The sequence below is a fragment of the Diorhabda sublineata genome, chromosome 6 (assembly GCF_026230105.1).
Source record: "Diorhabda sublineata isolate icDioSubl1.1 chromosome 6, icDioSubl1.1, whole genome shotgun sequence".
NCBI classification, from domain to species: Eukaryota; Metazoa; Arthropoda; class Insecta; order Coleoptera; family Chrysomelidae; genus Diorhabda; species Diorhabda sublineata.
The window spans coordinates 6573832-6587892 of NC_079479.1; the positions used below are offsets into that span (position 1 = coordinate 6573832).

The 14061-nt window shown below is 30.2% G+C and overlaps 1 protein-coding gene across 1 annotated transcript; it reads left to right on the plus strand.

Annotated features, from left to right (window-relative positions):
* Positions 1 to 190: 190 nt before the first annotated feature.
* Positions 191 to 12148, plus strand: LOC130445955 (carnosine N-methyltransferase). Its single transcript, XM_056781892.1, has 5 exons — positions 191 to 503; positions 5357 to 5603; positions 6888 to 7237; positions 7326 to 7599; positions 9112 to 12148. Exons 1-5 carry the CDS (start codon positions 427 to 429, stop codon positions 9307 to 9309), a joined length of 1146 nt encoding a protein of 381 aa, XP_056637870.1. The 5' UTR covers positions 191 to 426; the 3' UTR covers positions 9310 to 12148.
* Positions 12149 to 14061: the final 1913 nt, after the last annotated feature.

Genomic DNA, 14061 nt, shown 5'->3' on the forward strand with positions numbered 1-14061 from the left:
TGTTGATGTACAAATTGATGTGAATTGTTTCATCTTCACCCTATAGAAAACTATATAGAAAAAATGATGCTATGATAAAAACTTCCTTATTCTATGTAAATTGAATACAACATAAAATCCTATTTTGAGAAATTTAAGCTGAAACATTGTAACATCGAAAAAAAAAACAGTAACAGCGTTCGATCACAGTGAGAACATTTTATTAATTAGAAGACACATTGTCGTAAATATCTAGCTGAATGGCGTATAATGCGAGACAAGTGATACAAAGAAATTCTATGGTTAACAAATAACGCGGTTAAGGTTATGTTATTTTTGAACTCTAATTGTGACCCGCAGACATTAGTTTAAACAGTATATTAAATGATTTTGAAGCTTCGCTTCGACCTTTGTTATTTTTTAAGTGTATAGTTGTAATCATATATAATGAACGCAGAATCTAGTGGCGCAAATGAAGAACGCGCTTATTTTTTATCAGTTCTTTCAACATTTAGAAGCTACAGGTAATTTGAATTAATAAATGTATTAAGTAAATGAGAAACTGCCGTCATGTGTTCTATATTGGAAATTATTTTATAGCATTAGTGCCAGAATCTTTAGTCTTTTTTGTAAGATTTAAATTTATAGGTGAATGTTTTAATATTCCTATAACTACCTACATAAATTTTTGTTTACAATTACACTTTGGTCATTATCCAATTTCCAGAGGGATAACAACACTGGGTAGTTTAAAGTTTTCAATTGCTCTAAACATTCCAAATAAATAATGTCAATTGTATATTAACGGGGATAATAATGGATTAGACAAAAATTTAGTAATAAGTTGCAATAGAGTTGGTCAGTAATGCTAATTAATGTCATGACTAAACTAGTATGTATATTTTTCTATTAAATAAACACACTATTCGTTTTTTGAAACTATGACTGTAATAATTTGGAACCATTGTTCATGTTATGAATAAAGAATTATTCTAATGTAATAAACTCTTTAAATAATGGAAGCTAAGGACAGGTCAGAGGGTATAGCCAACTCATTTTTTTGTAATTATTGTGCTATGTTTAAAATCTTATCTAATGAGTATAATATTTGCACTTAGATGATGGAAATTTAGGACCATAGGCATGTTTGCATACAATGGAAATGTATTTCTTTAATAGATAACCAGAATTGTTTATTATATATAGGATTTAAACATTAAATAAGTATAGTTCACTTATAATGTGTTTAGATAATTGTTAGTAAAAGCCTGACACATATACAATAATAAAGATAAAGAAATTATATACCAGACTGAATAAAAAAATCATCACTAAAGATAAAAATGACATAAACAGAAGGCAATAATTGTGTATGGTCCAAGTGGGGATAACAAAGAAGGAAAGCAATGTCAATGGAGAATCTTGTAATAATAGAAAACAATATACTTCACTGTTTCATGAACAAAACTGTTATAAACAACAAAGAAATATCCAGAAAAACAGAACTTGGTACTATATTTAAACAAATATTTAGATTCTTACTAACTTAAGGTTGAGTTAAAGTAAACCGCTCAAGAGTAAAATACATTTTTTATTTATTTTCAATATTTATAAAATCTTGGAGAGATTTTTTATGAAATTCTGAAATAACTAAAATTATTTGTGCACATGAGATGAGTGGAATAGAATAAAATCTACTTATGAAAGATAATGTTATAATAGATAAACTTCTTATTATGAGTCATTTGTATAAGATAAAATGTATGTATAACAATTTAAAGAACAGTCAATATGATAATAGAAGTATTGCTATTTTATAAATATTTGACCTCTGATAATAGTTCAATTCATTATTTATTATAGCCAATATTTATTAAATTGTTTGGGTTTTCCAATTTCCAGATTAGTTTTATTAATATCATGTATTTTTAGAAACTTCCGTATAAGGAATTCATTTTATATTGTTATTATAATTATATAAATATAACACTAATAATTGTTATTTTTCTAATAAAAATGAAATTCACAAGACATATACAGTAGGATAGGTAAAAAATATCAATTATTTTTATTAACAAGTAACAAAAAAATGGTTGCTAGACATCTTAAAAAAATTTTCACCAAATATGAGCTCTTAATTAGTTCTACAAAAAAGGCATCTTATATTTTTTCCGTAAACCTCACCATTTGAATGATATTGAAGATTTAAATTTGACTATTTTAAGACAAATTTTATATTTGGTATATATATTATACCTCTACAAAAAAATGGCTATTATAAAATGCGCAATACAAATTTTTTAGGAAATTGGATACTCTATAAAAATGCTTTTTTATGTGTTGGGGATTAAATTGAGCGCTCAAAAGATATTCATCTTTCCACTATCATGTGCACTGATTTTAAGAGTTTTTGATTGTATAATCGAAAAATTTCAATTCAATTTATAAGTTTTGAGAAAATTTACATGAAGTTTAGTTTTTACTGAGGAACTTCAAAGTTTTTTTATGTATAAGTATCTTTGTCTACATTTGGAAAAATAAATTGTACACTATTTATATCTTAGTTGATTGTTTATTAAGCAAGTTTTCATTATAAATATATTATGATATGTTACAGTGCTAGCGAAAAATAATGTTCAATTAGGTATAAAAAAGTTTTTGATTTCAATTCAACTTTTTGTTGCAAGTAGGGTATTTATTTCGATGTTCTTCTAATAACTTGCAATAAAAATTGAAATTGCTCTTCGTTTTTTGTTAAGAAATGTTTATATTCACTTACTAATGCACACACCTCGTTCTCAATTGTGCGAAAAATTCTTTATTTTCGCTATAACTGTTATCCATAAACCATAAATCAATATTTTTGTCAATAATTTCGTATGGCAGATCCGATCTGCTATATGATGAAAAAGTTTCAATTACTTCTTAGAATCAAAGTCACTTATGTTTTATTACAGAATTGAATCCAAATTTTTTTATCAATAAATCTTCTTACTTTAGAATCTATATCTTCGCGAGTCTTAACAGTTTTGACAATATTCTTCTTCATGTTTAATGGATTAGTATTGTCATTGATAAAATGGTAAGTTCATCACTTAAATACCATAAATGTAAAGTCATTTTTCGCATCTGAGAAAATCAAATTTGCTTATAATCAATTAAATTTTTCATGAACTCGTGATTAGCAGCAGAAGTTGATGAAAACCTAGCTTTTACATACACCTTAACTATGAAAATACCAAGTTGTCAAAGACCATTCCAAGGACAAATCCATCTCTAAAAATAAATATTTTTAGAATTATTGGAAATGAATTTTCAAAATTTTTAAAATAAAACTGAAATAATACTCATATTAATAACAAAAAATGAAATTTGTATGAAATTCATAAATTAGCTTGAAATTTTTCTATTATTTAATCAAAAACTCTTGAAATCAGATGATGAATATCTTTTGAACTCTTCATTTAATCGCCAAAACATAACATACCATTTTTAGAAAGCAGTTAATTTCCCACAAAAATTTGTATTGCGCATTTTATAATAGTCATGTATTGTCGAGTTATAAAATTCATAAACAAAAATGAAATTTGTCTTAATCAAATCAGACTTACATCTTCAATGGTGAGGTTTACGGAAAAAAGTATTTTTGTAGTACATTAACTTCCCTACAAATTCATAAAAAACATTTTTTTGCACAATCAATCAATGATGAAGTATGATTTTTTTTCTCTTGTACTGAGAAAAAAATAAAAACTGCGATGAGGAGGATTTTCCTATTAAAATTAAGAACTTAAATATTTGGTGAGAATTTTTTCAAGGTGTGTAACAATTTGGTACTCCATTTTAGGGGGTTAATTAGTGGTGAAATAAATTAAAATTTCACGAAGTTTTTTATATGTCAATAGGCTAATACAATTTTATTTTCATGCTATGGAAAATTTTATTCTACAATTTTTTTCACTCATGTAATTTTTGTTATGTGTTTTCATTTAATAAGTTACAAAACAAGTCAACAGTTGGCTATAAATTTAGACATCAAATTTAACAATTTCTAGTGATTAAAACGTTATAATTTCGTGGAAGAACATCAGAGAAGGTTTCCTAATCAACGCCTCCTCCCAAATAAACATTTCCTGATATTTAATTATAGGCTTAAGAAACAGAAAAGTGTTAAACATGGTGTTAATCGAGAACATACTATTCAAATGATTGTGTGAAATAAAAAGTTTATTTCGGATACCATTGACGTTCAACAGCATATTAGCACTAACATATCAACAAAAACTGTTAGAGTTGTTGCCTCGAGAGTTAGCCCTTCATGGGATTCGAACCCTTCTGTGGTATCAGCTACAGAACAATGGAAAAAGCACTGGAAAAGAAGATAGATAGGAGCAAAACCAATTATTGGGACAACCTATAGGAGCTGAGACAGGCAAAAACTCTTCTGGGAAACTACAACCAGAGTAGATCTGCTGAATGTATCAACATAAGTAAGAATAATCTATGAATACTAACAGGAGCTCTATCGGGGCATTGTCGCGTCAACAAACACCTGGAGTTGCTAGACCTAGCATATAATGCAGATTTTGTTGCACAGAGGACGAAACCTCTATCGACATTCTTTCGAAGTGTGAAACACTTAGGAATTTCAGAGCACTACATCTGGGAGCGCTTGAAATAGAAGATGAAGATCTCTGGCAATTAAAGTCTCCAGTATCACAGGCAGAAAGGGGGACACAATAGATCCTTTGGGTCGCAGTGTATATGAAACCCAAAATCTATATAATATATGTATATTATACATACATATACATACCTCGAGGCTTGGTTCAGAGAGTGATTTTCTGTTGATTTATTTTATATCAAAAATAGGAGAGGCAGAAAACTAGGCATAATTGAGGATGGAAATATATAATGAATATAATGAAAGTTAACAAAGCAATTAAATGTATAATGACTATTAGTGAAAACAAACCGAAGGGTATAGTGAAAATCATGAAATGTTAAGACCATACTGGTAATAGGAAAAATGGAGGGCGTTGCAAAAGAAATGTTAAAACCTATTTTTCGTATTATTTTTTTGAAAAAAAAAATTGATTTTTCTGATCCACCCTAATATATAGTTCAAGTAGTGTAGATATAATTTAATGTTCCAAAGTAATGACAAATACAATTTAAGAAATAGTAATTTACTTAATATTCTTTATACTTATTATTTACAATTAAAAACCGATCAAACTATAATTATCAGTGATTTGAAAGACAGTTAACTTATAACAGATTCTTATTGAAATAACATGGACCCAATTCGTTGATATATATTGGAGAAATCCAAAAAAATGTAAATCATGATGTTAACCAATAAATTTTGTTTTAGAGAGCAGTCTTTGTCAAGGATTAAGCGTAAAGAAACATGTCTGGACAATCTACCTTATCACCACAAACAGTGGTTGAAAAAATACAAAGAAGACTTGGAAGAAATAACTAAATGTATAGAAAAGAATTCGGAATTTATTCCCCTTGTTTTACGTCAAGCACACTGTATATTCGAAAATGCATACTCTACTGAAGTACCTTCTCATTCTGAACAAAATGTGGGAACCTTGTCAGAGGGTCTCGATAAAGTAAGACACTTATTTTATATAAATATATCCTAACACAATCTAATCTCTTTTGAGCTATGTAAATATTGACATATATATCATATATATGTGTATTAGATTTGTTTCTAGCTGCTTAAGAAAATATGAAATACATATATATCACTCCAATAACTCACATTTTGAGTAGAAAATTTTCGTTAAAGAAGAAAGTACTTTCGTCACTAAAACAAATTGTTCTTTACATTGTTTGGCTTTTGAGGAATTTTAGTGGAAATTGCAGCCTTTGGTCGGGGTCATCATCTAAAAATCAATGTGACGTTTTTAATTTTTATGATTGAAATTTGTTTTTAGTCAACACCTTTTGTACTATACTATGACTGACTCAACAGGTAGACTCTACTTGAGCTGTAGAAGGAAAAGGGTTTACTGCAATTATGCAACTTTATCAATTTATTTATAAGTACCGATCGTTTTGCATCACAAACCTGTTTGTTGGAACTTATGGAAAAGCTCCTTCAAATAAGTCCATCGCATAAAAATTATTTCCACATTCGCCAATAATTAAGATAGTTGTTACTTTGTCAGTTACAGCTCGCACGATTTTATCTTATGTAAAAACCTTAATTTAAAAAGCTTCAACTTTCTAGATAATTAGCCATAGGCGGACTATTGAATCTTTATTAATTTTAAGAGAAACCCAAATTTTAGTGTTTATTTTTGTTAAACATAAAAAACATAAGTAAGTCCAAAAAAAATTAGGATTGAATAGGTATTCTTAATATCTTTCAAACGAGGTGTCACTTGCCATTACCACAGATGCCTATTATATGTATATACAAGGCCATATATTCTATTGACATTTGTATCCGTACAAATTGAGCTCTTTTGACCCAATATTTTTGTGAATGGTCAGCCCACATTTTACCCTATTTAATTACAGCTTATCACATATTTTTGCAGCTTCGACTATTCTCCATTTTTTTCTGTCCTGCATCTGTTTCTTCCAGTAACTTACTCTCAGATTTTGTACAATTTGATCTTCCCATCTATTTATTGGTCAATTTATTGGTTTTATCGCAGTCTTATAGACTCTTAATTTAGTTGCTTGCATTCTAAATACCTTTCAAACGAGGTGTTTGTTTACTTACACCACTAATGGAAAAGTTCATTTTCACGCACCAAATATCATCAGTTCAAGTATCACCATTCAAAGAAAAAGAGGGGGTTAAAGGAATTTTAAGAAGCACTTTATATTGTCACTCTTATATGAGAAGCCTCACTTAATATGTTTTCAATTTATTTAAGGTTCAAAGTGTATTCAAACAGCTTATGCGTGACTGGAGTTCCTTAGGCGCCCTAGAGCGTAAACAGTGTTATCAACCTATCTTTGAAGAAATATTTGCTAATTACCCCGAAGACAAATTCGACAGGAGTAATATAAAAGTTCTGGTACCTGGCGCGGGTCTTGGAAGACTTGCTTTCGAAATAGCTTCGAGAGGTTTCTTCTGTCAAGGAAATGAATTCAATCTCTTCATGTTAATCGTATCGTTTTTTGTACTGAATCTTTGTAAAAAGGTCGACGAATATGAAATATATCCGTGGATTCATCAATATTGCAACAATCTCAAAGTGGAAGATCAAATGCTTTCAGTCAGGTAAGAATCACAAGGCAAATACTACATTTAAAAGGGATTCTTTTCATGTTTCTGTTAAATATCCAATAAATTCTTATATTTTTTATAGATTTCCTGATGTAATTCCTACGCCTACACCGGACAGTGGATTTTCAATGACGGCTGGAGACTTTTTAGAAGTTTATACTCATAGCGACGAGTGGCATTGTGTTGCTACTTGTTTTTTCATAGATTGCGCCCCTAATGTCGTTCAATTTATAGAAAAAATATATTTGATATTAAAACCAGGAGGTTTATGGGTAAATCTAGGACCTTTGCTTTACCACTATTCTGACATGAAAAACGAGAAAAGTGTTGAACCCAGCTTTCAAGTTGTCATGCAGGTATTTGTGCCAGTTTTTACCATAAATTATTTTCACTCTAAACCGCAGAACATATCCTAAGAAGAAATGCAAACTTAGTTGTTATTCAGTAGAAACAAAATGGCGGATTTTCGGCGCCAGTGCCCTCGATGGTTGGTGGTCGAACTAATCTATTTTCGCGGTTCATATACAACAAAGAATATCTACTGTATTCTATGTTATTCATTTCCATACATTTCCGATTTTGCAGTTTCCTGAACTAACGATAAAGAAACACGTTAGTACTGGGACACGTTTATTAAAAAATAAATAATATTTACATTCATTTTCAACTAAACCAAGGAAAATTAGTAAACATTATTACAATATCACTTTTAAAATGAAAACTAACAAAATACATATTTTTCTAACAAATAAATAGATACATCTTTTGGTCCTCCACTTTCATTAAATGATGCTTCCCTCGTTGGGGGTAAATTGCTTCTGGAGTGCACTTCACAGGTGAAGTGTTATTTTCATTTTCTTCTTGCATGAGTTCATTCAACGCGGCTCTGTTTGTAGATCCTTGATCACAATCTGTAGCAACAACTTTCAAATTTACATTTTGCAGCTCCTGGATCACATGAAGAATAATTTCAAGGCAGATGTTTGTATTGTATGTGATGTAAAATAATAAGCAATGACTTGGTTCCAACTCCTCCTTATTCCCTTAGCTAGAAAAACTAGTGCATGGTTAGCCGACTGTTTTTTCCTTCCAAGGTGTCCAAGATCTACATATCCTGAAACAAATATTTAATGCTTTTCATAATGAAGCCCTGTAGACAGATAAATTTAATCACATAATAATACACAGTAGCGATCAAGTTCATTCTTTTTATTTACTTGGAGCTTCAATTGTTCCATAATAGTACCATTAATACCAGTTTCAAAAGTATTATTGATAACATTCCTTTTAGTGTTAAAACTGAAGGCAACTGAAAATAATTTGATAAATACCTATACAACCTAGGACTTCTTTTGTACATCATTTTATTCAAAGGATTCTTTCGAGATTTTTGTATGTAGTCCTGTTTCCTTTCATCTATCAGCTCTCTGAAATAATCCTTTATAATAACCTTGTTTCCTTTTAAGTAGATTTAAATATTTCGTGTCGGCCTGGCTTGATTAAGCAAATATCCAACTCTGCACCTTTGCAAACTCAGTATTTTCACGTGAAACAATATTTTTAGTTACATGGTGTTCTACTAGTATAATAATTATTTCCTTTTTTGTTTGCAAGTCTGTCAATTCTACAACAACAGACAAAACAATAACCAGAAGCTTACACTGAGAGAAATACTAAGTTCCTCCAGTGGATCGACTATAGCTATACATTTTCTTAAAGATATTAATATCTTTTAAGTAATGGTCATAATCATCAAGGAACCCTAATTAAATAATTCTAATCTGTTTTTGTTTTTCAATAACTTGATTTTATTTTAACTCTTAAACAGTTTTTTATCATTCGGAAAATTATTTTTGTATTGTTTACAGGTCATCAAGAAGGTCGGATTTGAATTAGAGAAGTGTGAGACTGATCTGAAAACGAAATACTGTCAAAACCCGAAGTCGATGCTACAATATGAATATGACAGCGTATTTTTCGTTTGCAGGAAACCGATTTCGATAGATAACCACGAAACTGATCCAATTAACGGATATTGTGATATAGAAAGTAGCTTCAGTTCTTAAAAAAATGTATCTTATTGGTGTCACAACATGATTAGATTCTAGCACACTTCAAAATATCCAACGATTATTACTAGTGACTAGTCAAGTTGGTAAACGTAATGTGGCAATAATTATTTTATAAGTGTGTCACTAGATCGTTACCTTTTTATGTGCCTTGTTAATTTTATTTGCAGAATTGAAATCAGAGTTATCCTATAGTGGAATCAACATTAAGATAGTATGCAAGGTGACTAGAAACAAGAGATGATCTATTTCAATGTAATGTAATGCAGTTTGAAAATACATTGTTAACACGTTGAACCCTGGTGCAGTCCATAGGCGCCTAACTATACTTTCCCCACAGTCCAAAGCGGTATTTTGTTTGAAACCTCCTCCGAAGCCCAAGGGACCATATTTAAATATGCTATACAGTTTGTTTGTACCGTCCAGGATCCTTGAAACATTACCCCACACTTGGTCCATTTGATATTTTTTATAATCTTCAACTCCTTTGTATTCTATTTGATTAGAATTTAAAATTTTTGTTACCTATACCTGGTTAATTTTTTTAAGGGTATAAAAAAAATTAAATTATTGGATTATTCAATCAAGGGGTTTAAAGATGACATCTGTTGCGAGGATTATGGAAAATTTCGACATGTCATAAATTAAACTAGTCTTATTAACCTTTTAGAACGAGCTCAGGTATAATTGAGTCACTTAATATTTTTTTTACACATATTTCAAAATGATTCAGCAAAAAATAAACAGTAGATAAGTAAATATGAACTCAACCAAAAGCATTATTTTTAAACTCATAAATTATAAATTTCACTTTTTAAAAACTTTATTACCACAACAAAATACAAGCTTCAATTTTACTTAATGAACTCAATTAATTCAAACGATTATATTAACAAGATTCATTAAAATGATATTTACAAAACTTCTATTTATATTAGATTAATTGCTGAACAATTTTTAAGTAAAATGATCTTTTTAATTTTTAAAGTAGTTCGGTTTTTCTAGATGTAACTCATAACTCGTCTACTATATTTCAAAACATTTTTGTACACTTTACATAAAACCAAAAATCATTTTATAGGAAATATAATAATAAAAAGATTTATTTAGAATAATTAGTGCAAAAAATGGAAGTTTTTTGTGTGCGGTTCCTAGGAACACATTGGACACTGGGAAAAGTTAAGCCGTAAACTTTCCATTTTTAGGGGAAGGTTTATCAATTTTAATTGAGGCTCAATGTATTTTAAGAAGACTATTACCTTTCTAATTAAAATTTGGTTCATTGTATAAATAGTTTACTATAAACAATAATCAAAACGTGTCAAATTAAGGGCAGATAAGTGCAAAAATCAAAATTATTTTCAAAGATATTTAATCTTCTTCTTCTGCCTCTTTCAATAGAACCGGGTCATGTTCAATCCTGTACGTTTGACCCTCTTCCTGAAAAGCTGAACACCAGATCTCGTATCACCTCTTTGGTTGTCTGAGTGTCTTCGGTCTCTGAGTTTTAGTCCACTTTGCCCATCCGTATTCTGGCATTATTTCTACGTGATCCCTCCAGAATCCCTTTTCGTGCCCTGACGCATCTCACCACATCCTGTACCCCCAATTCTTCTCTTATGTCATCACTCCTTATTCGCTCCCTGAGGGTGACTCCCTTGATGGTTCGCTTGATGATGATGACATAAAATCATGTAACACTCGGTTAATTGTAAAATAAACAGAGCTCATTAACTTATTTTATGAAAATAGTGGAGTCATATGATTTTTGACTTTGGAAACCTCTTCTTGTCTTTTTATAAAGACATATAGTGCAACATCGTAAATCGGGAATCACTGTGAAAGAATTGGTCCCGGTTTATAGATTTTTCCGTATTTTAGATTATACGAATATTTGAATGCATTTATGGTGGCACCATCTATCGCGCTAACGAGAAATCATATCGCATTTCATATTAATGTAAACCGTGGTAGAGGTATGCATAAAATATAATAAAATCGCGATTAATACTGCACAAAAATACATTTATTGAATAATAATAAAAAGATTAAATACTTTATAAAAATATCCTTCATGCTATCATTATGTATGGTGTCGCTATCTAGAGTCAAATACAGAAGTTAAAAATGAGGGCTTAGTGGAATGCACGCTGGGTTTAGCCGCGAAAGCTTGAATCGTCTCACATTCATTACACATTTTTATAAACTGACAGTCTTTATTCGAAGTAACCGTTTTTCTCAGACGATAAAGCGTCGCTTTTCTTTTGAACGGCATTTGAGACCAAAAATGGATTTAATCTAAGATTTATATTTTATTAATGTAAAAAATGTGTTTAATATATTTAGGAGTTATTTATACACCACAGGAAATCCTTAATTTTACTTATTGACAAATATTCATGGTATCCCTTTCTTATGTTTTGATCTTAATTAGATATTGATTAAAAGTAGTGTAATACTCTCGTTCAAAGTGGTCAGGAAAGTTTCGATGAATATTTTAGTCATTTGGATACTATCTTTGTTGCGTACTGGTTTTTTGTGTGTGTATTCAAACAATACATTTAGTTTGTCCACATATACAGTTTTTCTATCTCATTATTAGAATACAATTCATTGGTCTAAAAATAGTTTTTGTTGTGACATTGATAACTATTACTCATACTACATAAATACTTTTAACGTAAATGAACAAATATTAAGTTTCAGTACTTTGATATGGATTGTTTTTAGTTTCCTGATATTATTTCTGAAAAATACTATTATGTTCCATATTTATTATTATACCATTCACTGTATTGAAAAGACTTATATATAATATTAAAGCTGTTCAAAAACCTTCTGCAGTGATTGTTTTCACTTTTTCTCTTTTGAAGGTTTTTCAATGGAAATAGGCGGAGAATTCGAGCTAAAAAATCAACAAGATCAAACTATTTAATAAATAAAACTTTCATAGAGTTCAGAGAAATAGATATTAAAACAAAGAAAAATACGAGGATGTATTGATATCTAGTTAGCCTAGACCAGTTCCAGGCATTAACAAAATATTGCGTTACCATAGCAACGTCAAAAAAGTAAACGCAATAAATTAAGAGATAAAAGATTTCCACCGAAATTGTGAGAATCGAAAAATTGGAGTATCGAGCCATCATCAAGTAGCTGTATTTAAAAGGGTTAAGAGGTAAGCAGATTTACGAAGATATGCTTAATCCCCTTGGTGATCAATGTCCTTCGTATGCTACCGTGAGAAATTGGACTGCAGGTTTCAAAAGAGGTAAATTTTCCATTGAAGATGATGACCGATCGGGAAGGCCCGTTTCTGTGTCAGCCACCGAAAATATCTTTGCAGTTCATGGCATGGACATAAGAAGATTAGCTACAAAATGGATCCCCAAATGTTTGAATGTTGACTAAAAGCGTGCAAGGGTAGAAGTATCGCGTTCGATCTGTGCTCGATTTGAAAACGATGTAGACTTCTTAAACCAAATTGTTACTATGGATGAGACTTGGGTACATTTCTACAATCCAGAAACAAAGCAACAATCGATGGAATGGCGTCACTCTAGTTCTCCAAGACCTAAGAAGTTTCGTGTCCAAAAATCTAGGAAAGTTCTTGCTTCAGTTTTTGGGGATTACCATGGAGTAATCATGATTGATTTTTTGGATAAGGGTAGAACAATAACTGGAGATTACTATTCGACATTACTGACAACTCCACGGGAAAAAAGTTAAAGAGAAAAGACCCAGAAAGCTATCCAAAGATATTTTGTTTTTGCAGGACAACGCCCCTGCACACAAATCTCATGTTGCCATGCAAACAATTCGAGATTTAGGATTTGAATTATTAGAACACAACTCTTATTCACCAGATTTGGGTCCGTCCGACAAACATCTTTTTCCTCAACTGAAAAAATGTTTGAAAGGTCCTTATTAAATTACTTAACGAATGGAAAAAAAGTTTGTGGAGAAAGACAACTTAACCTCCAACACGGTAAGTGTTTACAAGTTTATCCTATATTTTTTGGTGGTTGATTTAACATTGATGAAATATTTATTGTTTGAATAGCGGGAATATGCTCGAATCATTTTAAAAAAAGTTGCTACGTGCAAAAGCCCGATCACTTGATTGTTAATGGAGATACAAATATCTATGTGTTATCCAAAGATACAGTACCAACTGAGAATCTATCTACCAGTGAAAATTCAACGTGAGAGTAAAAAAATTAGCAGAAATGCTGTATCACTATAAAATATTTGTAAGTAACTCTCTAATACAAGTATGTGTAAAAACTGTTCATATCTTACAGTGTTTATAAATAAATTGTTAAAAAACACACGATGCATTTTATTTAATATCTAATTCTCCTTGTTAAACGGAAAAATTTATAATATACATTCTTTACATGACAAAAAGTTTTGCAATCTATTTAAAATTATTGAAATCACATTAATTTGAGAATTGTTTTTATTGAAATAATTTTCTACCAAGCCAAATTTACCATTGCTGAATTAATTTTTCTAGTTTTGTTTCACATTTGCTGCTCAACGTCTCATTCATAACAATCTTAGAACGAAAAGATTCAAATTCTCGCATTTAATTGATTGGCCAGAAGAACAATACAGCCAATAGTGGGAAAGGCCTCTCATTGGCTGCATTGTTTTTGTATATATAAAATAAATTGTCTTACTCGTAATGTATTAGAACTGACGGAGTATAAAGTTGGATTTATAAACTCTTACCACCATGGTGGC